This window comes from Cydia splendana, chromosome 14, assembly GCF_910591565.1.
Source record: "Cydia splendana chromosome 14, ilCydSple1.2, whole genome shotgun sequence".
In the NCBI taxonomy this organism is placed as follows: Eukaryota; Metazoa; Arthropoda; class Insecta; order Lepidoptera; family Tortricidae; genus Cydia; species Cydia splendana.
Genome location: NC_085973.1, coordinates 19697339 through 19722070, shown reverse-complemented (window position 1 = coordinate 19722070; position 24732 = coordinate 19697339). Strand labels below are relative to the sequence as shown.

Below are 24732 nucleotides of genomic sequence, written 5' to 3'. Positions count from 1 at the left end.
TAAAAATAATCACTGACCATGAGTCTATCCAAATTGTCCACGTGGTTAATAGAATATTCTAAAATCAATTCAACTCAATTAAACCACTCCAAGCAAACACTATTAAATCAATTATGAGCAAGCTATCGTTTCCCCCTTTTCTTATTAATTTGCGTGTACAAGGCGTGTATGTTGTTCCTGACGGCCTTCTTCAGATGGTTGAAGGTCTGCTTGTGCTGCGGCTTCCTCACCTTGTTGTGCAGGTTGGCCTTGGCCGCCACCACGCTGGGCGCGGCCGGCGCCGCCGTCAGCAGCAGCGCCTTCAGGTACTCCTCGCTGGACTTACTCTCATACAGACTAGCCGCCAACTTGAAATATAAACGTACTTTCCGGCTTAACTTGAAGAACACCCCGACGGTACAGTTCCGACTGTGATCGAACGGATCCTGCACACACATCGGCGTATCCGACTTGAGCGGCTGACACATCCCATTTTTGTACAGATCTTTATACAGATCGAATTCCTCCGGCACATCACTTAACTTCTTAAAACACTCCCGGACTATAGGATATCCGAGGAACGGAGATACTATACTGTTCTCGAAGTCAAAACTGCTATAGTAGGAGAAGAAACCGCCTAAAATCTGCAGCAGCGACCATTCGTTGTTGCTCCTATGTTCGCGTTCTTCAAAGGCAGTATTCCAATTGTCAACATAATCATAAGGGACGAGATTCTGTAAATCACACACGGGGGGTAATATTTCTATGTGTTGGAGGTAGAAGATTACTAATAACGTTAAAGCGTAATTTGGCATTAAATTCGTGCCAGTTAAATTGTGAGCTTTGGACCAGTATTTAACTAGTATAGCGAGATCGAGCGCTCTTCTATCCAAGTGGAGTAGATAGCATATCAGCTTGCTGTTTCTGACGCCTGAAGGGCTTTTGAAGCTTAGATCACAGTTGGTCCGAGTGGGGGTATGTAGGAACTTGACGATGGGGACTTTAGCGTGGGCGATGGCGAAGAGTTGTGCGAAAATGTTGGCTCGGCGGCGGAGGATGTTGCGGGCGGTGATGACGAGGTTGTCGCCGGCCATGCGGAACCACACGGGGATGTGCACGTAGCAGTCCACGTCGCTCGTCTTGATCCCCATGCCCGTCACGACGGAGCCAAATGGGATCACTTCACAGCCTGGAGCAGAAAATATTAAAATAATGTTCAATTATAAAATATAATATTTATGTAAGTACTTAAGAATAAAATTTATGGCTCAGGAGCACACAAATAAGTCATTTAAGTAGCGTGAGTGGCGTACTTTTTAATCCTCGACGCAAAAAGAGTGGTATTATATGTTTGACGCCAATGTCTGTCTGTCTGTGGCATTTTCCAACGGATGGACGTTTTATTACGTGAAAGAGAGTTTTCTTCAGGGCTCGGAGCCGCTATTTTTTAAAAACCCCGAAATAGCCCAATATTTTGAATTATTTTATGCTCTTTACGTAGGACTGAACCATATATTTAGGTAACAACTTTGTATTATTAGGTTGTCCTATTAAAAAATGAAATCATAAACCAAAGAACGAAAAAGAACGTAATAATACCGGTATATTTGTATGGAGCAAATACCGGTTTCCGACCCCTGGTTTTCTTGCAGTGGTTCTTTTATGTTCCAGTTCCATAGAAATCGATCCAACAGTTTGACGAGTATCAGCTCTTTTCCAAGATGACGTAAGGCAGTATTGGCATAAAATGGATTTAATAGTTCCTGCCCAGTACACAGACAGACTCCTAACTGTACATCGGTGGACCCTATTACAAAAGGCATAAGGTCCACCGATGGACAGTTAACAGTGTGGCGTGGGCGATGGTACAAAGGCAACTACAATATTGACACGGAAACTAGACTATATTGCGAGGGCAGACTCCAAGTAAACCATCAAAATGTTAAAGTTGGCTCGATAGAAAAAAATCCCTATAGCAAAACATGTTCAATTTTCATTTATTTTCAACTAATTTCCAATTTAAGTAAGACCTTATACCTATTGTTACCCTGCATGCCATGGCAGTTTAATTTCAGTAAAAATAGGTAGTGATTTAGCCAAGATTCGAGAGATGTGACAAGCCAAATTTTAATCAGAAATAAGAGTCCAGAGTGAAACCTATTGTCAGAGTAAGTAATTGAGGTAAATGGTAATGGTAATGGTGCGGTAAGCGGTGGCAAAATCTTTCGTCGGAAGTTTCGCGTCGCGCGCCAAATCTTTTGTTAAAATTTTCTGGCTTTACGCCGCCTCTTAATTTAGAGTGAGAGCCCGGAACAGGCAACGGAAGCTCTCCACCTCCTCCTGGGCCAGCCGCACGTACCTATCGACAGGGCTCGGAAACCGGTTTGCGGTTACCGGTTAAAGAACTGTTCTTTTAAGATACTGATTTATGCCTAATTCGTTCGCTTTCCGTTTTTGTGGAACGAAATTAAGCAGTTAAATTGAAAATATCGAAGGGAGATAGAACGAGTAAGTATTGCTATCTCTTTCACGTATGACAACGAGTTTAACCGAGAGTCTGCGAAAGCCAAGAGTAACCGGTATTATATCGTTCCCTGCGAACCATAAAGTTCCGTTCCCTCTTCTTACCGGTTAGGAGAGAGAACGTAGGTAATTTTTTAGTTCGCGTTCCATCAATTAACCGGTTTTTTAATGAACGAAATAATATAACGGTTTTGGAAAGATATTAATAACAGGTATTTCAATACCGGTTCCGAGCCCTGCCTACTGGAACAGGCAGGCCACCTGCTCGTACCCATACAACCATTTCCAGTCGCCGTTACGACGCGGTGTTGACACATCTTGTGTCGACACCGTCTGTTTCGGTCACAATTCCAGTCGCAGAGTCGTCGCCGTGTCGACACAGTTACCAGAAATGGGGAAGGGTCGACACATGACACAAAGTGACATAAAGTGTGGTCGCCGTGTGCACACATTGTTTCGGGTTTGCGACTACTTTATGCCAAAATCATTCGTTCATTCGTTCATTTTGTTCCTGTCAAATGGAAACTGTCAGATGGGTAAATACTTAAATAAAAATAAGTGACATTAATACGCCATCTCTAAAACGGATTACAAGACGTAATTATATATTGTTTGCATTTATATTACAATATGACTTAAATTATTATGGGGAATTAAACTGCTCGAGTGATTTGATAAACTAAGTGTAATATAATCAACGCGCCACCACATTGTTTTAGTTTAGCCGGAAATGAAATTGTTTACTTCTCAGTGCCTGTGTTCATAACTATATTATTTGAAGCATTTTTAGTACTTCGATGCGTATACTATACTTAAATAACAGAAATAACGCTTTACATACTACGAAACTTGTTAATTATGATGTATAAATATGGTTTAAGGCTGAGAAATATTGCAGTCACAAAGTAGTTGCAATGTTTCGACTTTGTGTCGACTCCGTGTTGACACATGACACGCGCTGTCAAAAGTAATAACAAAGTTACTGGTATGTTATTGGATTTGCAAAATGGCTCCTTGTGTTGATTTGTTTTCAGATATTCTCAAAGTGTAAAAATGCCGTGGTCAGAGATGGGCATTAATCGATTAACTGTTTATTCGACTAATTAATGGAATAAAAAAAGTTAATTCCTAAATTTTAATCGCGATTAGTTTAGTCGACCTAACATAGATTGAAATTGAATTAATCTGAATATTAATCGAATAAATTATCGATTAAATCTCGATTGAAAGTTGACAGGGGGCCATTTTTGTACGTAAAAATAATAGAAATGTCTTGCATGCAGATGGTAGCAAAACACTTTGTCATAAAAGTCGAGATGGGTGTCGATATATAGGTTTTAGGGAGTGCCGATTTCGAAAATAATGACCATTTTGGAATCCGAAATGGCGGCCACGCACTGTGTCATAAAAGTCGTCATGGATGTCGTTTTATACGTTTTAGGGGGCCCCAATTTTGAAAATGATGACCATTTTGGAATCCAAAATGGCGGCCATGCACTATGCCATAAAAGTCGTCATGGGTGTCGTTTTATAGGTTTTAGGGGGCGCAGATTTCGAAAATGAGAACCATTTTGGATTCCAAGATGGCGGCCATGCACTATGTCATAAAAGTCGTCATGGATGTCGTTTTATAGGTTTTAGGGGGCCCCGATTTAGAAAATGATGACCATTTTGAAATCCAAAATGGCGGCCATGCACTATGTCATAAAAGTCGTCATGGGTGTCGTTTTATAGGTTTTGGGGGGCGCAGATTTAATGATAACCATTTTGGATTCCAAAATGGCGGCCATGCACTATGTCATAAAAGTCGTCATGGGTGTCGTTTTATAGGTTTTAGGGGGCGCAGATTTCGAAAATGATGACCATTTTGGATTCCAAGATGGCGGCCATGCACTATGTCATAAAAGTCGTCATGTATGTCGTTTTATAGGTTTTAGGGGGCCCCGCTTTCGAAAATGATGACCATTTTGGAATCCAAAATGGCGGCCATGCACTATGTCATAAAAGTCGTCATGGGTGTCGTTTTATAGGTTTTGGGGGGCGCAGATTTCGAAAATGATAACATTTTCAATTTAAAAATGGCGGCAATGCACTATGTCATAAAAGTCGTCATGGATATCGTTTTATAGGTTTTAGGGGGCGCAGATTTCGAAAATGATGACTATTTTGGATTCCAAGATGGCGGCCATGCACTATGTCATAAAAGTCGTCATGGATGTCGTTTTATAGGTTTTAGGGGGCGCAGATTTCGAAAATGATGACTATTTTGGATTCCACTTTTATGACAAAATACGTAGCCGCCATCTTGGATTATAAAATGATCATCGTTTTCGAATTCTGCACTCCCTAAAACCTATAAATCGACATCCGTGACGACGCAAGTTATCTTTATTTTCAGATCTAACAAATTGCTACAGAATACAAAGGACAAAAAAGAAGCGAGGAGGTAATGAAACAAGCAAAAATACAGATGATTCCTCGACGCAATTGGGTGATTCTTAAATTGTGTCCAGATTTTTTTTGTCATAAAAGTTTATAATTTTCACATATTACTCTCACAAGTTCCGTGACATTTCGACCTTGTAATTTTTTAAGTAAATGTTTTTGTTTATCTATGAGGATCTCACTAGAATAGTATAATCAAGGTATGTTTATATTTGATGAATGAAATAGTAACGCAAAAAAAAAATATATTTGTGTCTTATATTCCTGCCGAAGACTTTTATTTTACCTTTTCCTTCTACACAAGTTTGGCCAAGTAATAAGAATTTAGGGCTCTCAATTTTATTTTGACTTCTACAACAGTAAAGCTACGAGGCCATGTTTTGGTATCGTTTTCGTATAAATTCGCAGTACCAAATTTAGTTAAGGTATCACATTGACACCATTCCGAAGTAAAAACATATAAACTTATTAAAATACTTTCTTTTAAACTCCTCTTCACGCTTAAACTGCTGAACAGTTTTAATTTAAATTTGGTACACATATATTTTGAGTCCCGAGACAGGATATAATAAGTTATCTCAAAAATCATCCTTTAAAGGTGTGAAATGAGGTGTAGGGGGGAATTCAGAATTGACTTCTTGAAGTTAATACTGTTTAAGTTTAGGTTTGAAGTCATGTTTTTTCATCATTTTTAACTAAATCAAAGATGTAGACCATCCCAAATTTCATATAAATCGGTTCAGCGGTTATTGATTTCCCGTACAAATTTCCACGCCACTTTTCACACCTTCAAAAGATGATTTTGGTTATAAGATCTATCCTATGTCCTGTTCCGGGACCCAAACTATTTCTATACCAAATTTCAACGAAATCGGTTCAGCGGTTAAGCGTCAAGAAGAGTTTCAAAAAAACCGGCCAAGTGCGAGTCGGACTCGCGTATTAAGGGTTCCGTACATTAAGTCCGACTCGCGCTTGACTGCACATTTCTAATAGGTTTTCCTGTCATCTATAGGTAAAGAACTATTTTGTGTATTCAGACGGACATACATACAGACGCACGAGTGATCCTATAAGGGTTCCGTTTTTTCCTTTTGAGGTACGGAACCCTAAAAAGAATTATTTTTATTTTGTGGAATGGTGTCAATGTGATATCTTAAATGGATTCAGCACCCCAGATTTATACGAAAACGATACCAAACACGGCCTAGCACCTTCACTGATATAGATATATCAAGATAAAATTGAGAGCCCTAAATAAACTTTCAAGAGCGGATATCTCAAAAACTATTCAACATATCGAAAAAATTGACTGAATAAACTTGTAACAAATTAAATTAACTTTCATTTTGTATAAGTGGCCATGTCGCTGAGATGCATAGTTTCCGAGATATAATCGAAAAACGGGAAAATGGGACCTTCAAAGCCCCCTCTCTCCCCCCCGCTCAAGGGCTACGGCCGGGGACTTTTGATATGTTCACCTCCTAACTTGTCAAACCGAGTTACGGAGTCAAAAATTGTGTTCCGAGCATTTCCTTCTACAACTTTTGGAGCATTCGTTGCCTGACCTAAGTAGCTTATTGAATTTCTTTAAAAACTTTTCTGTAAAAGGTTGACGGGTGTTGGATGTTTATATGGTTTCGGTCGATTATTATCATTTGCATTGCCCATGATGACTTACTAGAATTACGAGCACACGAGACACTAATAGTAGTTTGACAAACCTTGGTTTTCAAGAGGTATTTTATATTGACATTTGCTGTCACAAATTTGCTGTCAGATTTAGTCGCAAACCGCACGCAAAGTGCACACAAATGTGTCGACACCTTGTTACGGAAAAGTGTAGACACGGCGACGACACTTTGTTTCGAAACAATTCTAGACACATTGTGTGGACTCTGTTACGACACATCTGACATTTAGTTACCACTTTGTGATTCTGCGACTGGAATGGTTATATGGGTAATGTAGGTGTTCATATACCTACCTGGCCATTGTGTCCTCAATGTATCCTCGACGTCCCGAAACAGGCAGCGGAAGCTCTCCACCTCCTCCCGGGACAGCCGCACGTATCGGAACAGGCAGGCAACCTGCTCATCGAAATCACCCTCTAGCCGCAACCATGTTGGGTCTAGGATGTCGCCACCTGCAATAATTTCTTTTAATATGACATTTTCAGTTCAGGGTTGTTTTGATGGTTATTAAATAAAGAGAATAATAATAATAAAGCCATTTATTCCAAAGGATATAAATTACAATTGTTTTTATTTATAATATATCCCTCAGTTCGGTGTGCAGTAAGCTGCAGTAAGGCATAGGCCTCCTCCAACTGTCTCCATTGGGCTCTGTCTGCAGCAACCCTCAACCAGTATGGCCCCAGAGTCAGACGGATGTCATCTTTCCATCTTGTGATTGGATGTGCTTGCTTTCTAGTACAGCCTCTAGGGTACCGTAAGCTGCGTATCCACTAGAGGCAAACTCAGGTCGAGCAGCCTCAACTTGAAGCAAACAGCCTCAAACTTTGAGGCTGCTCGCTCTGAGGCAAAGGCTCGAGGCACGTTCTGATCAGCTCGAGGCGAATCGCCTCAGCTTGATCCGCAACGTGTGCAGTTTTTAAGCCGCGTATCCATTAGAGGCAGCCTCGGGTCGAGCGGCTGCCTCGCCCCGAGGCCGCGCAAGTGGAGACGGTTGCTCAACCTGAGGCTCGACGCGACACGAAGCAAATTCGTGGCCGCGAGCCGAGCCATATTTTGTCGGTTTTTTTACCGTGCTCAAAGGAGCCTCAGTCCGAGCCGTGCATTTGATGGAGACGATCGACGCGTTTTGGCTTTAAACTGCACACGTTGCGGATCAAGCTGAGGCGATTCGCCTCGAACTGATCACAACGTGCCTCGAGCATTTGCCTCAGAGCGAGCAGCCTCAAACTGAGGCTGTTTGCTTCAAGTTGAGGCTGCTCGACCTGAGTTTGCCTCTAGTGGATACGCAGCTTAAAGCCAAAACGCGTCGATCGTCTCCATCAAATGCACGGCTCGGACTGAGGCTCCTTTGAGCACGGTAAAAAAACCGACAAAATATGGCTCGACTCGCGGCCACGAATTTGCTTCGTGCCGCGGCGAGCCTCATAGACCGGGAGATAGTGACACATTCTACTGGGTCATTTGTACCAGTATGGCGGTTCGTCAGGGGTCTAAGTACGTAATGAAGGAAAGAAAAATGATGGTCATAGCGCTGGTACCGGCGGCCCAATCGCGTGGGCGTTAGTCGAACGTGTCGGATAAAATACGAGTGTCGAACGATTTGTTCCACAAAAATCCTCGTATTTTCCGATAGTCCATAAAAAAGAAGTAGGCGGTAGCGTAATGCCATACTACTCCGGTGTGACTTACAGCCCGCCATACTGAGGCGAACACATTAATTAAAAAAAAACAATTCAATCATTTGTGCCAAGCTAATTTTTGCACAGGCAGCTACAAGGAGTGTGCACTAGACGTGTGCGCCGATTAAAAAATGATCGGCGGCGGCGTTTGCCAAAAAATCGGCGGCGGCGGCGTGTTTTCGGCGTGAAATCGGCGTGTTTTCGGCGTGAAATCGGCGTGACCTTGACTTTCAGGTTTCTTAAGAAAAATCATTAATTTGTTGTTTTTCTTGGAAATTTGATCAATCCAGGTTGCTGGTTAGTAAACTACGTATAGTTTTGAATAGGCTCTGAGAAAATAGGGTTTGTAAATTAATGTAGGATAGGTATAATAACTTGATTTCCCTAGACTCCCTAGTACTTATAATTAAACTGGCGTGCATTAAGGGGTTACCTGGTCCCAATGACCTTCGATCCGATCGGTAACTCTCCATTTTCTCATAATTTCCAATATTTCCATAGCTACAAAATGATCAATACCTGTCGGATTCATTACTGTAGACCTCGCGAGCAGAGCTTAAAACTGAGTAAATGTATGGCGCCGTTGTTTAGAAGAATTTAGAGAATCTAATTTGACAATTAAAACCTTATCTATCGAACCTGCTTACAATACGCTTAGCCCGCGCTTGATAAATAATAAAATACGAAGTTTTTAATTTTTTTTAATAAAAAAATAAAATAAAAAACAACAATTGATATGAAATTTAAGTGTAAAAAAATACAAAGACTTATATCCCAGCATGTAATTACTGGGGATCGAACCCAGACCTTGCGCGCAAACAAAAAACTCCAAAAATATCCTTGAAATTTGATAGACATATAGTGAATTGCTATGTAAGTAAGTAAGTAAGTAAATATTCTTTATTGCACCAATAATTATACATTTTACATACATGTAAAACTACACAGAAATTTTAACGGAAAAAATAGAACCCGGTAACAACACGGTAACGGTAACTATGGCTTCCTTTTAATGGTTTTCTTGTCGTACAAGCACCAGGCTCACTGAGACGTCGATTTCTCATTTTTGAGGATCGCGACCACATGTCATTTGTCTTCATTTTGTGCGGTTATAAGCCGTGTGGATTGCGCAGTGCAGACTGCGGCAAGCCGACCTCTTCATAGCATTCGATCATCTCACACATGCTCCAACTGGAGCATGTTTGCCATTCATTCGGTCTAAATTCATGTGGTTCTCTACATCATGCGTTGGATAATATGTCCTAAATATTTTTTTTACTCAAATTTGTCTCTCCTAAAATCTGTCGCCCTAAGTTTCAGCGTAGGTGAGTACCTAGCCTAGTGATAAATCCGCCACGGCACTTAAGTCATTTTTTGAGCTTCTTGGCAACTCTGTTGCAAAAAATCTAGACCTGAATTCTAAAGCCTTGGCAATGGAACAACATGATTGGTACACCATGGTTTGACTTAAAGGACATTATTCACATTTCTCATGACATGTTCTCCCACATGATTACCATGCTACCTACATGCTGCACTCTAATACTGCTGTACATTTTTATTGGAAACTATGGTATAAACATCCGAAATGGTGTCGTAGGTACTTAATTCTCACAGCAGATTCTACTTGTATAGTGTAAGTACTGAAGACAAAAGTACTACATAAGCATATTGTAAAGGATGAACGTTATGTGATACGCATTACGGGCGTCATCGCAGGGGAAACGAGCAATGTGCTTCGTATTACGAAAGTCGATGTTATGGTACTTATACGCTATAGAGAAATACAAAAAAATAACATGGATTGTTTACCTTCACTGTCCATGATTCCCTTAAATCGTGAATATCAGCATAACATTATAAAGTTGTGAGTTAGAAGTACTCTTATTTGTACTAGCAACTAAACAATATATCAAATTATGTAAAATATTATAAATAATAATATCTTTAAATTACATGGCATGGGTTATCAGTTTCGGTTAGAATGTCAAATCAAATTGTCAAAAATGTCAAAAATGGCATAAATATGGCAGGCAAAGGCAAAAAATGTAGTAGAAAAGTGTGAGAAAAGTAGAAAGCAAACTTTGTGAAATGTTTGAGAATGTCACAATAAGGTCCGAATCATACTACTTTTTGGTCCGATCGTATCTTAAAGGATCGTATACAACAGTTTAACACCTTGAAATCTTTGAATGCCCGCCATAATGCGCCAGACGGGATGATCAAATCGACCAATTTAATCAGAAATGAAATTGACGTCAATGTCAATCTCTAAGCCCCCATTCGCACGACAGCTTTTTCAACGCGCGTTAAAAAAGCGCTTGAATCTGTCCGCACTCTAAATTCGATTTAACGACCAAGGCTTAAAGTCGAAAATCTAACAACGCTTGATAAAAAGCGCCACCGCTGTCGTGTGAATACATACATGGTTATCCATTTGTGTCATTCAAACGCTTTATTAACGCGCGTTGAAAAAGCTCCCGTGCGAACGGGGGCTAATTTAATCACCAATTTAAGCCCCTGCTACACGGCAGCCGACAAGCCCCCAAACCGCGTGGCCTTGGTCTGTCCCGGACCGTGTAGACAGTTGTTACCAACAAAATTTCGTTTGACCTCCGGACGCCCTTGGCATGCGAGCGCGCGCCAGCGACCGCGGTCTGAGCAGTCGGTCCGGAACCGTGTAGCCGCCCGACGCCGACCGCACTAGGCCATTTCGGTTGAAGGACGCGCCGTGTGCGCTCGTGTGGTTAATAGCCATGCCATGGGTACTCAGTAGCATTTCTAATAATTCATCAAATACTTTCCTCTTCATTCTCAGAAAGTTATGTATGTCCCCGTAGCGTAGTCCAGCGAATTCATTAAGTTGAAATGACTCAACAAATGCCGTTTTTTGAGCCAGCGTTTCATTCATATACCCTTTTCTTTTTTTACAAACTTTTTTTTTATTAACTTGCAATATACCTAATGTACGTATGTAAATATGTTTTTATGGGCCAAATCTTGCAAGTTAAATTAGACCCACTTTCTAGTTTCCGATGGAGCTGAAAATTTGCATACATATATAAGTCGGGTGACAATGCATTATTATGGTACCATAGAGCTGATCTGATGATGGAGACAGGAGGTGGCCATAGGAACCCTGTGATAGAACAACGCGACCTAATTGTGTTTGGGGTTTTTAGAATTGTCTCGACGAGTATTAGATGCCTCTGGAAAGAAAAGTACAGTCAGCGATAAAAGCTTGTACCAAATATTATTTTTTTGCCAAAAACTTATTTTTTTGTCATTGCACTAGTATGAGTAGGTAGGTTATGAAATTTGGCGCCCCGGCCAATAAGTTTTGCCGCCCCAGAAGTGAAGGAAGAAAAACAAAATGCAATCCGCCAGGGGTGGCATACGCCGCCCTTAGGGCCATACGCCACTGAGTAGGTACTAATGCCACGCCAACTTTCTGAAAGGTTAGGGGCCATTTTGTGCGCTTGCAATACGTGTTGTCTGTCCGCGAGTTCTGAACACACTGTGGTTTGCCACCGTCTAGCCAGACAACTCAGACGGACCCACACACCAAGGACAGACCTAGGTCAGACGGTTAGTACGCTTGTCGGCTGCCGTGTAGCAGGGGCTTTAGATTAAACAACTGTACCGATATTCGGAACCTAATAATAATATTGAGAATGGCAACACTGCGTAGTCGGTCGTATTGTCCTTTTCTAGCATATACGTCCTTCTCTCTCCCACACTCCCACCACTCAGGCAGGTTGCTTTGACAGTTAAACAAGGCAAATTTTCAAGACATTGGCTTGCTGTTTTTCCATCTGGAAGGTCGTGAAGCTAAACTGCTGGTGAGTTTTTGAATTTGTGCCCCAGTTTAGCTGACTATATTGAAAAACAGTTTCTAACGGTTTTTGCCGTTCGAAATAAATATTTAAATTTAGTTGTCCGATAAACTAGGGGTCATCCATTAATTACATCACACGTTTAGGAGGAGGGAGGGGGTCAACAAAATGTGACATGTTGTGACAAGGGGGAGAGGGGAGTCACAAACTTTGTGACGTCACTTTAACTTCATCAGTAACCAAAATTTTATTTTAATCATTTTATTTACTGTACAGTTCAAAAACAAGTTTTTGGAACGATAATCGTTTTTATTAGTTTAATTTTTTTCATTAAGTATATAGGGTTATAAATTTACTAATATTTTGACTAAAAATTAATAATACTTAATTCGATTTGCCGATTTCGTTGAAAAAATGTGACGTCACACCAGGGGGGGAGGGGTTTGCCAAATGTGACCAAGTGTGACAAGGAGGGTGGGAGGGGTGAAAAAACCTTGAAATTCGTGTGACGTAATTAAAATAATGGATGACCCCCTATCTAGCAAATAAAAACGATCCGGAATAGTGATGTGCAAGTGTTTTCAAAGGCTGCCTGCGCGCACCGTGGCTATGCCAATCATAGTCTAATAAAACATGGTCTTCCATTCCCAGAGTGACACGGGGCTACGTCACAACAACATGGCCGCTATATATAGCGCTATCGCATATTATCATATAGCGCTGTCGCATGATGACGTAAGCCCGTGTCAGTTAGGTGACCTAGAAAAGACGGGAATGGAGTACCAGGCGGAGTATATTATTATACCATGATGCCAATGAAAATACTAAAACACATATGTTAGAAAACACATCGAGCTGGTAAAGCGTGCACGTGTCACTATTAGAATTTAATTTTATACCTACATTAAGTCTCTTCCGAGTCTTGTTAGTTTAAATCTTTGTGTGTGTATAATAACGGTTGAAATTATAATACTTAAATGGTGATGTGTGGAGGCATACCCTTCAGTTTTCAAGTGATTTGTGTTTTATATTTATTATATTTGTAATACGAAAGGATCGGATAGTTAATATGTGTTAAGTAGAACCTATGTATTGAGGTAGAAGTTTATAGACGTGTAGGTTTTATCTGCCCAAGTATCTATCAGCAATTTGTCTTTTTATCCCGTTCCGGGTTAATATAATATTGCAAAATTATTTTTTTGTGAATTAAATTGCTGATAAATAAGTGTACCCGCTTAGGAGTCGACGAAGCTTCGCCTTCGCGGGGCTTCTATTTCCGCTCTGAGGGACACAAGGTAACGAACAAACCTACATCGCAAACATTGCATTTATTTTTGTGGAAAGTGAGTACTTCGGCAGTACATAAACTTAAATCTGACTAAACATAGAGAGAGATTAGCATGGCTCTGCGCAAGAATGACATGCGAAATCGTGAAGTATTTCACTCTTGATCTACCAACTTATATCTCTCCAACTAGATATTTAATTTTGAAAAAATTGTTAAAATGTAGGTAGGTTAAAATGTAGGTACCTACTTAAATAAATAACTTAGCAGGTACTTACAGCTTAAAAGGTTAAGGAAAATAACTCTCGCATGTAGTTGCTATATGTGCTTGTGTTATTTTGGATTAGAATAACTTGATTATTAATTCGTTACGTAACTACATACATGAGGGTCAATTCTTAAGCCTACCTACCTACCTACATAAATAGTACACTTGGCATTAACGATACGGGAATCTTTAGATTGATTCATTGACGAAGACGCATGGTTTGGTTCATATTGTCAAATTATATTAGTTAACTGAAGAGTTAAAGTTTAGTTTTGGCAAATCTGCGCGTCACCGTGAATGACACTTTCTAAAAGTGCCTGTAAAAGCCTGCATAAAGCCTTTCACCTTGTCGAGCAAGGAAGTTTCTTCCTTGAAGGAACCCGCAACTAAGGGAATATTACCCATAAACTCAGGGTATTCGATTTGAATGATATTCTTAAACCTACGTCTGTTATGGTTCCACCTGCGTAAGGTGTGCCTAAGAAAATCTTTTATTCGTTCACAAACTAACGTCAAGTTATTTGTGATGAAACCAATATATTATGTACCTATCTAAGGCTGCGCAAGGCTGCCATGTCTCCACCTGCGTAAGGTGTGCCAAAGAATCTTTGATTCATTCACAAACTGACTGACGTAGAAAAGGGTTCTAACAAAATCAGTCGAAATAGGCAAGGCTTTGTTATTAGTTTTCATTTTTAGGGATCCGTACCCAAAGGGTAAAACGGGACCCTATTACTAAGACTTCGCTGTCCGTCCGTCCGTCCGTCCGTCCGTCTGTCACCAGGCTGTATCTTACGAACCGTGATAGCTAGACAGTTGAAATTTTCACAGATGATGTATTTCTGTTGCCGCTATAACAACAAATACTAAAAACAGAATAAAATAAAGATTTAAATGGGGCTCCCATACAACAAACGTGATTTTTGACCAAAGTTAAGCAACGTCGGGAGTGGTCAGTATTTGGATGTGTGACCGTTTTTTTTTTGCTTTTTTTTTGTTTTTTTTTTTTTGCATTATGGTACGGAACCCTTCGTGCGCGAGTCCGACTCGCACTTGCCCGGTTTTTGTTTACCAATCTATTCTAAAAGGGTCCCAAACACCCTATTGGCTAAGCCCAAAATTGGGCTTATTAACTGTGGTAAAAGTGAAAACTGCTTTCCATTTACATTACATTTCTAAAATTATAAGGTATAAAATAACCTAAGATTCCAGGCCTATCTCGACTCATTTTTATTTTAAAGATGAAAAAACTCTTTGCACCCTAATATAAAATTGTGGTCTGGAGACGCTTAGCCTCATAACTTGGGCGGCATAGAGAATACTAAGAGATTTAGTCACCTAATTTCGATTATAAGCCCAGGCAGAAAATTAATAATTAGAATCAGGAGTGGTCAATCCACCAAGGTCCAGACAATCTGTGGACTCTAATTTAATCAGACTATGTAAGCTCACGACAGTGCTTACGGTTCCATTCTGAAATAAGCTATGTTTACAATATAAATTCAAATTATATTACTCATGGTATGAAACAAACAGCCTGCTCAAGGTGTACAAAGGGTCCGATTAACGGCCCTATGAATATCTAAAAAACCTTTGAAGTCTAGGCCTGCTAAGGCAGACTAGAAATAAATACATATGATCTCAATGTAAGAGCAGCTCACAGTTGCATAAATTATATTTGCCTCGAGAGCACTAGACTTTCAGTTAACATGTTTACGAGTACCTACCTATGTACACGACATGACCAAGGTTACCTACCTATTTAACGATTATATCCCTGACTGCCATGGTAATAGGAAAATTATCATGTGCTGGCGGTGCTGCACAAGCATGTTTGAAATAAAATATACAAAACTGGCCTGACGGGCGTTTATCAATTATGTATTTTACACCTTGTGTCTGTATTGTGACCCAGGAAGTTTTAAACCACCTGTATCGTAAGTGCTCCTATGCACGGATTAAGTTTATTTTAAAATACCAATGCCCTAACCTCAAGGGCAAGTGCTTCTATGCACGGACTAGATACTGTTATCACTAATTCACTTATCATGACTTGTCATAGTTTGATACTACACGTTTAACAAATTTAAGACCGTGGAATGTACCCACTACAAAAAGGTTTTTAAAAACAGTGACTGAATGGTTTGCACGAACGGTTCTAGCACAACTTCTGGGCGGTCACGTCTAGGGCATGACCCTCTAGTTCTCAATTTATACATAATTATAACATTGTGATACTGTTCGCTTTGCACAATAAAATAGGGAAACAGGAGCACGCCTTGCGAAAAGGCGAAGCTATTTTGAAACGCGAACTTTTCAAAAATAGATTGAAATATATAAATATGTCTTTGATGTGGAACATGTACACCCAAACAAATGCAGTCATTTATTATATGTTAGCAAAACTCTGCCAAAGTGTTAGTCTGTCTGTACAGTGTAACCTGAAGGCATCAATGAACAAAAATCTCTTGAAACATGGTGGATTAATTAATTTACACCCCGTCTGTGTCTTGCTCCTACCAAATCCACAATTTAAGGACCTCAACCTATCTAGGTACCCTTCTTGCTCGAGACCTGAAAAAATGTTCACAATAATCTCATGCAGTCAAGTGTCGGAAAACTAGGTCCACATACTTAGCGCTACCGTGAATATATATCTAAGAAGTCTGTATACCGCCTTCCAGGAGGCGGGATGTTAATAGACTAGCCTATATCGTAGGCCAGAGATCTTCGAGCAACACGGAAGGGAGGCGGCATTCGCACTATTTCCCCTCTGCCGAGGTACAAGATTAGCGCGTCAATCTAATCTAGCGCGGGTAATAAAACTAGTTGCACTTGGATTTTTCACTAGACCGAGTCCAGACGCGCGCGTGAACACTGCTGCACAAAAATGCCTGTTTGCTCGGTTTTTTGTTATAAAAAGAGGTCGGGGACATCAAATTTACAAAAAGAAAGTGTTACATTTCACATGTAATATTTTTTTTACATATCATTCGTTTAATTACATTCAAACACAATTATTATATTTTAGTCTCATGTAATTGTTGGATTTATCGATTTTGCTCGCTCAGTACAAATTGCGGATCGGTCGAGCGACAAATCCGACTTCTCATCTCTCAGAATACAATAACATACTTCAACGAAAATGTGTTAGTGTGCGTGATGTGACACTTGTCACTCGTCCGTACACAAAAAGAGATCGAGGTTTGCAAGATTTGTCTTTGACGTGTGTCATTTTCTATGTATTTGTGTCGTCATTGCAGATTGGATTTTGTATGTAAGTGTGTGAGAAGTGCGACTGTGTGCACCTTTCCCCCCGCGAAAAATGGCAGAAAGATTTGTACGGTGAGATATCGCTTGCGCCCCTCCCTTCCGATGTGTCGGAAGCCGGTGTTGCTCGAAGCCAGAGATATAGTATACAAAAGCACACTGGCCCAAATCCAGTAATATTATAATTTCAGTATATAAAATAATTGACAATTCTGCGTATATTTGATATCAAAAAGTTACAGTTATCCTTAGTTCATAAGGAGGATAAGTATACATAAATATCAAATAAATTCGACAAAGTGTTGACTCTAGCATTGGATGAAATAGGTCCCTCTTAAAGGGCCTCTGCACTGTTGGCTTTGGGCCCACGGGTGCCCGGCAAAAGGTCGGGGACCCCATGGTTCCGCACAGTTATTGCAAATAATGTAAAATCACTAAATAAACACACAAATCTGCATTTTGGTTAAAACACATGCGATGAGCTAAGGTTTCGAATTAAGTACCTTATTCTTAATAATTTACACACTGGAAAGAGGAAACTGAATATTCAGAACTATGCAATGTCTATAAATGCTTTACATAAATTAAGCCACTTAAGCGTTCAGAACCAATCAAGCTTATGTCTACTAGTAGGCACCAGATAAGGTAAACTTACTGCATATATAGAAATTAATGAGTACAATTTAGGTCACTTGATGATAGCTAAACATGAATATAATCAGAATGAGCCTGCACCTATACAAATATCATTGATAAGGTTCTGTGGCATTTCTATATTAACCATTTGAACGCCAAGAGCACCAAAAAGCGTCATTATCATTACCAGTCGTGCCAACATGAGTGTTATGTTATGGCTTAAGCTCTCAAAGTAACCTTCAATTCAATTCAATTCAATTCTTTATTGATAAAAATATAATTTTACATGTCAGGTACATATATGCTTAATGCTAAGTCTTATAATTAATTAATTATTAGATTTATTTACATACTTCACAATTTTAAGTAAGGTTTGTTTAGGTACATTAGCTCGCGTTCGCGTTAGTAAAGCGTAAGGATTAAATGCATTTTATAGCTATAACCAAGTATATAGCTCACATTGGCTCAGTCATGAAAGGAATTCAGTAATTCCCTATGACATTTTAGTAAGTAGGTACCCAATACTAACTTTGTGGGTAGTGATAGTGATATAACGAATATGTACAATATTCGTCTACTTAATCCCGAGAGATTTTGGAAATAAGAAAGGTCTTGTCCTTGTTATATTCCTGCAACTGCTTACTTTACTAGATAATTATTATCAAATTTGTTAATAATTGGGAGTTATAAATAAAAACTACTCGAGTACTTTATAAATAATTCTTATCTCTTCATATTTTAATTACATCACTCCTTATCACAGATGTTGTATGCTCCTTGAAGAGTAGACTGACTTAAAATCTCATCTTCTTTTACCTAGTTTCACATACATATAATTAAGTATAGCACCCTTGTGGTGACTCACTTATCCTCTTTGAAAATTTATAAGTACCTACATTAAGTAGATAATTATATAAAATGTAAAGTTAGTATCATGACTTACTTGACTTATTGTCCTATGTCCCCTAGGTGGGGCAGAGGGCGTCCACAGTGCGCCGCCATCTGGATCGGTCTTGAGCTTCGTGCTTGAGTTCGCTCCAAGTCTTCCCGATAGCCTTCGCCTCTGCAACAATAGTCCGGCGCCAGGTCTGTTTTGGGCGGCAACGTTTCCTCTTTCCTTGGGGATTCCAGTCGAGGGCTTGCCTCGGTATGTGGTCAGGATCCCTTCGGAGTGTATGCCCAATCCAACTCCATTTCCGGCGCTTGATCTGCTGGTCGATCGGGGTCTCATTGCAGCATCTCCACAGGTTGGCATTAGAAATTTTCTCGGGCCAGTATATACCGAGAATGCGGCGGAGGCAGCGGTTAATACAAACCTGAAGCTGGCGCGAGATGTCTTTTGTGACCTTCCACGTCTCGCATCCATATAGCAATACGGTTTTTACGTTTGACCGGAATATTCTGAGCTTGACTCTCCGTGTCAGTTTGCTTGATTGCCATACGGGGCGGAGCTGTGCGAAGGTTGCTCTTGCTTTGGCTATTCTCGAAGCGATGTCCTCTTCGGTCCCTCCAGTTTCCGACACGACGCTTCCGAGGTAAGTAAATTTGTGGACTTGCTCCACAGCCTCTGTGCCAATAAGGAGCGGCACGGTACTTGTGTCCCTGCACCTCATCTCCTGTGTCTTCCGGGTGTTGACTTTGAGTCCCGCCTTCATTGCCTCACTTCGAAGGTCGTCCAGCTTGGCTTGCATATCAGCGCGTGTGTGGCTCAGCAGGCATAGATCATCGGCATAGTCCAGATCTTCTAAGATGTTGGACAGTCCCCACTCTATGCCGCGGCGCTTATATATAAAGTTAGTATCTTAATATAATTTTATATCAAAATGTATGCTTTACTAAATACCTCTCTCCTCACAAGTGTTACAATAAAGGGTGTACTACATAATTAATTAAACACTCGTGATATAATAATATTACATATACATAATAACTACATGTATAATCACATTGGCTTGGCGTCTTCCCACCACCAGGCGATAACAAACACGTCTCAATATTATTATTAGGTTCCGAATATCGGTACAGTTGTTTAATGACAGCGTTTTACACAAAAATAAAACGCTAATTAAATAACTTACCATATTCGGAACCTAAAGTTTTAATTCTGCCTGTTGTAAATATGAATAATTTTGAGCCAATGACTTGAAAATTTGCCTTGTCTAACTGTCAAAGCAACCTGCCTGAGTGGTGGGAGTGTGGGAGAGAGAAGGACGTATACGCTAGAAAAGGACAATACGACCGACTACGCAGTGTTGCCATTCTCAATATTATTATTAGGTTCCGAATATGGTAAGTTATTTAATTAGCGTTTTATTTTTGTGTAAAACGCTGTCATTTATGGTGATATTAGCCCTTAGCCCTCATACGCACGAGCACTTTTTCAACGCGCGTTAAAAAAGCGTTTGAATCACACAAATGGAAACATGTAAAGTCTGACCAGGAATATATATATTATATTTATATTACTCAAAACAAAGTAATTCACTTTCAATCTCGTTCGAGATCTCGAAATTGCACAAATCGAGATTTCGTGTCAACAAGATTAAATCTCGAAAATACGTGCGAGATCTAGATTGCATTCCCTAGTCCTAGCTGAATTGGTTGTTCCATACTTACTCGTACTCCATGGAATGTCCTATTTAGTAAGAACCCTAAATGGCTCAACAATCACGGAGCATGACTGTACAAATGGTTCATGTTCTGTATATCCTGCCTTGGCTGCCTTACTTAAAGACTCAGGTATGTCAGGTATATTCAGGTATGTCATGCATGTCTATACTTCGTTTTTAAGCATAATTGAAAAAAAAAAAAGTAAGTACATACAAGTAGAGATGCACCGGATATTAATAGGTCACTATCCGGTATCCGGCCCTAGTTTTAATATCCGGCCGGATACCGGATAGGGACTTACTATCCGGGCGGATACCGGATAGTAACTTGATTTCGTAGTAAACAAATTGGATTTAAGAAACAGTCACGGTCATATCGTACTCCTCGTCATGTACTCGGTTATTATTTTAAAACGATACATCCACTCATTCCGGTATCCGGCCAAACAACTATCCGTTGCATCTCTACATAACTATATAGTATTAACTTAGTGAAGTACATAGAACGCTTTGTGGCACTTGGCAGTAAGTACCGAACGAAATGGAGATAGTGAGGCGCGGGCGCGAGTACCAGCGCATCATGCGCCTGTGTGCGTGTATTACACACAAAAATACAGTCTCTCACGTCGCGCCCGCCAGAGCGACGGGTATATCTCGCAATCTCAAAATTGAATGGCTACAAATATAATGACCACCAAAAAATACATTGGTACTTACCCTAAATAAAAAAATCATGCTTACCAAAAAAAAAATACTGAACACCAAAAAAATAAGGCCTAAAATTACAAAAGTAGGTACCACCATTTTAATAACGACTGCACTTCAAATTGTATTCAAATACCAAATATATTGAATGATCACCAAAAATCATTAATGATCAGTATGATCACCAAATCTTGAAGACCAAATTAATCCGATATTTTCACCTAAATAAACCACTATGATTACCAAAAAATGTATACATATTACCAAATAATGTAAAATGATGTCAAAATTACTAGCCCCTCCCGCTCAACCCCCCGTACCCCGCACCGCATAGTATGCTACTAGAGAAGTAGTTTAGGTTAGGTTAGGTTTGAACTGCTACTTATCAGTTAAAAGTGGGTTATGTTAGGTTTGAACTACGACCTTTATAGAAACGAAATGCTACTATAAAAGTGGGTTAGGTTAGGTTAGAACTGCGATCCTCACAGAACCGAACTGCTATCAGATAAGTGGGTTAGGTTAGGTTAGAACTGCGACCCTTACAGAAACGAAATGCTAATAAATAAGTGGGTTAGGTTAGGTTTGAACTGCGACTCTTACAGAAACGAAATGCTAATAGAAAAGTGGGTTAGATTAGTTTTGAACTGCGACCCTTACAAAAAACAAAATGCTACTAGAAAAGTGAGTTAGGTTAGGTTTGAACTGCGACCCTTACAGAAACAAAATGCTACTAGAAAAGCGGGTTAGGTTAGATTTGAACTGCGACACTCACAGAGACGAAATGCTACTAGAAAAGTGGGTTAGGTTAGGTTTAAACTGCGACCCTTACAGAAAAGAAATGCTAGTAGAAAAGTGGGTTAGGTTAGGTTTAAACTGCGACCCTTACAGAGAAGAAATGCTACTAGAAAAGTGGGTTAGGTTAGGTTCTAACTACGACCCTTACAGAAACGAAATGCTACTAGAAAAGTGGATTAGGTTAGGTTAGAACTGCGACTGTTACAAAAATTAAATGCTACTAAAAAAAGGTGACGAAGTGGATTAATTAATTTAATTGGATAACGATATATTACATATTTGCACTTTTTTTAATTAAAATGTGGTTACAATTTTGGTGGTATTTTACTATTATTAGGTTTACTATGATTATTTTGGAGTCATTTGCTTTAATAGGATAACAAGATTTAAAAATTTGGTTATAATTTTACATTAAGATGGAGTTCTAATTTTGGTGGTCATTTACTATTTTTGGGTTTACAATGATTATTTTGGTGTCATTTTCTTTAATAGGATAGCAAGATGTAAAAATTTGGTTATCATTTCACATTAAAATGGGGTTTGAGATTTGGTAATCATTTACTATTTTTTGGGTTATAATGATTAGTTTGGTGTTATTTCCTTTAATAGGATAGCAAAATGTATTAAAATTGGTAATCATTTCAAATTAAAATGGGGTTATAATTTTGGTGATCATTTATTATTTTAGGGTGGTAAAATATATTTTTTTGGTATTAAATTTTACTAAATCTGGTGATCAGTTAAATAGCAGCCAAATTGAATTCGCGCTCACCTCCTGTTTCGTCTTCTTTTTCACGCCGCGCGCGTTTCCCGAAAATGAGGCGCGGAGGGCTGTGTTCAACGTTGAATAAAAAGTATACTTAAATAATGGAGATACAGTTCTGCAAGTATGGAATGTTTGATTGGAAATATCCTCCTGTTTTATAATATTAATTTTGGTTTCAAATATTAATACGTTTTGAGATATTGGGAAAATAAAAAATATCTACTTTTTCCCCCCTTTTTAGGGTTCCGTACCCAAAGGCTAAAAACGGGACCCTATTACTAAGACTCCGCTGTCCGTCCGTCCGTCCGTCCGTCTGTCACCAGGATGTATCTCACGAACCGTGATAGCTAGACAGTTGAAATTTTCACAGATGATGTATTTCTGTTGCCGCTATAACAACAAATACTAAAAACAGAATAAAATAACGATTTAAGTGGGGCTCCCATACAACAAACGTGATTTTTGACCGAAGTTTAAGCAACGTCGGGCGGGGTCAGTAGCAGTACTCGGATGGGTGACCTTTTTTTTGCCGTTTTTGCATTACGGTACGGAACCCTTCGTGCGCGAGTCCGACTCGCACTTGCCCGGTTTTATTATTTACAGCTACTTCATTTCGTTATATTATAACACGACGCAGAGCTGGAATATGTAGGTATTCATAATTTGTATTAGTCAGGCTAAATAGTAAATACTTATTTAGGGCATGTACAGGGCATGGTCGTTATTAAAACCGCTTAGGGCATGCTTCGGATGGGCTGACTGCTCGGACTAACCAGCATAGGCTCGCATTCCAATTACGCTCGGGTAGTACATCGCTCGGTCATGTTACGCTGGTTGGCTCGATTGCTTAAACACCCACGCTACCGGGATGGTAATAACACTCTACCAGAGGGGCATCAGGTACTATTCGTATACTTCTTTTTTTGTATTTAACTTATATTCCTTTGGAAAATATGTTTATTGGAAGAACGTGTAAGTAATTAAAATTACATAAAACAACCTTAAATTGAGTACGACGAAGGGTCAAGAGGGCGTCAGGCTAAATGCAAAAATCAGAAAAAGAGTAAAATAATAATTATGTACTTTATCTGATTCTGATGGCGATGGCGTACGAATGCGAACGTCTATAAAACCAGGTAGAGTTGGGAATGTGAACGTGATCTTGCAATTAAATTTGGTATAGATGTTTTTAAGTTTTCTTAATATTTATCACGGTAAACTAAGAAACAATGTAGGACCTTAATACCTTATGCATATTTGATAGGTTACAACTTAGATTGGTTTATTGCAATATAAGTATGAATAATATCGGTACCTATGCCTCAGAGTTGGGCAAAAATTAACTTGAATAAGAATAAGAATAAAAACAGAAATTTTATTCTTATTCAAATCGATTTGAATTAGAATAATTCTTACACTAGTTATTTTAGAATAAAATTAAGGTGAATAAATCATGCGACTTTTATTTTAAATGCGGAATAAAAAACAGAATAATTATTCTAGAAGTGGGACTATTCTAACTAAGGTTTTATTCAATTAAAATGTTATTTAGAATTAAGTTAATTTTTGTAGTACAATTGGTTATATTTTGTAAGTTGATTTTCAACCTTCTATTTAAAAGTCGGATTGATTTGATATTTGTTACTTTAGTTTAGGTATAGTACACATTGAAGAGTTCCGCTATACACTATCTAGTTCTATCATCCGATCAGGGTGCTTAGCCAATATGCCAAACGTTGATGCTCCGTAGAGTTGCGCATAGTCTCTCTCTATCACTCTTACATATTAGTGCGATAGAGAGACAGATAGCGTGTCGTAGCGCAAACGATTGGGTGCCTAGCTAAGATGCCAATTTTTGTTTTTAATTTAATAACCAAATCATTAGGTTTAATTTAGCTGCTTTTAGCGCTTTCCGACTCTCACTCTTACATATTAGTGCGATAGTGACAGAAATAGCGTTTTGTTGTCGTGGGGCAAACGTTTGGCATGTTGGCTACACTCCCAATCGCTTGCGCTCCAACAACGAAGCGCTTTCTGTCTATATCACTCTTACATATTAGTGCTATAGAGAGACAGAGATAGCGTTTCGTTGTCGTAGCGCAATCGATTGGCATGTTGGCTACGCACCCAAGGTGCCTAGCCAAGATGATAATTTTTATTTTATTTTAATAACCAAATCATTATGTAAATTTAGCTGTTCTGGGGGCCTAGCCAACATGCCAATCGCTTGCGCTCCAATAAC

General features: G+C 39.4%; 1 protein-coding gene and 1 non-coding gene across 2 annotated transcripts; one reads left to right on the top strand and one right to left on the bottom strand.

Moving 5' to 3' along the window:
* LOC134796680 (speckle targeted PIP5K1A-regulated poly(A) polymerase-like) lies at positions 1–10301 on the bottom strand. The gene is made up of 3 exons (XM_063768830.1): positions 10133–10301; positions 6932–7090; positions 1–1168 (listed from the first exon to the last, which is right to left on the bottom strand). Exons 1-3 carry the CDS (start codon positions 10143–10145, stop codon positions 123–125), a joined length of 1218 nt encoding a protein of 405 aa, XP_063624900.1. The 5' UTR covers positions 10146–10301; the 3' UTR covers positions 1–122.
* A 3202-nt stretch (positions 10302–13503) lies between these two features.
* Positions 13504–13607, top strand: LOC134797189 (U6 spliceosomal RNA). Its single transcript, XR_010145049.1, has one exon. It is a non-coding gene; the product is annotated as a U6 spliceosomal RNA (small nuclear RNA).
* The last annotated feature ends 11125 nt before the right edge of the window (positions 13608–24732 follow it).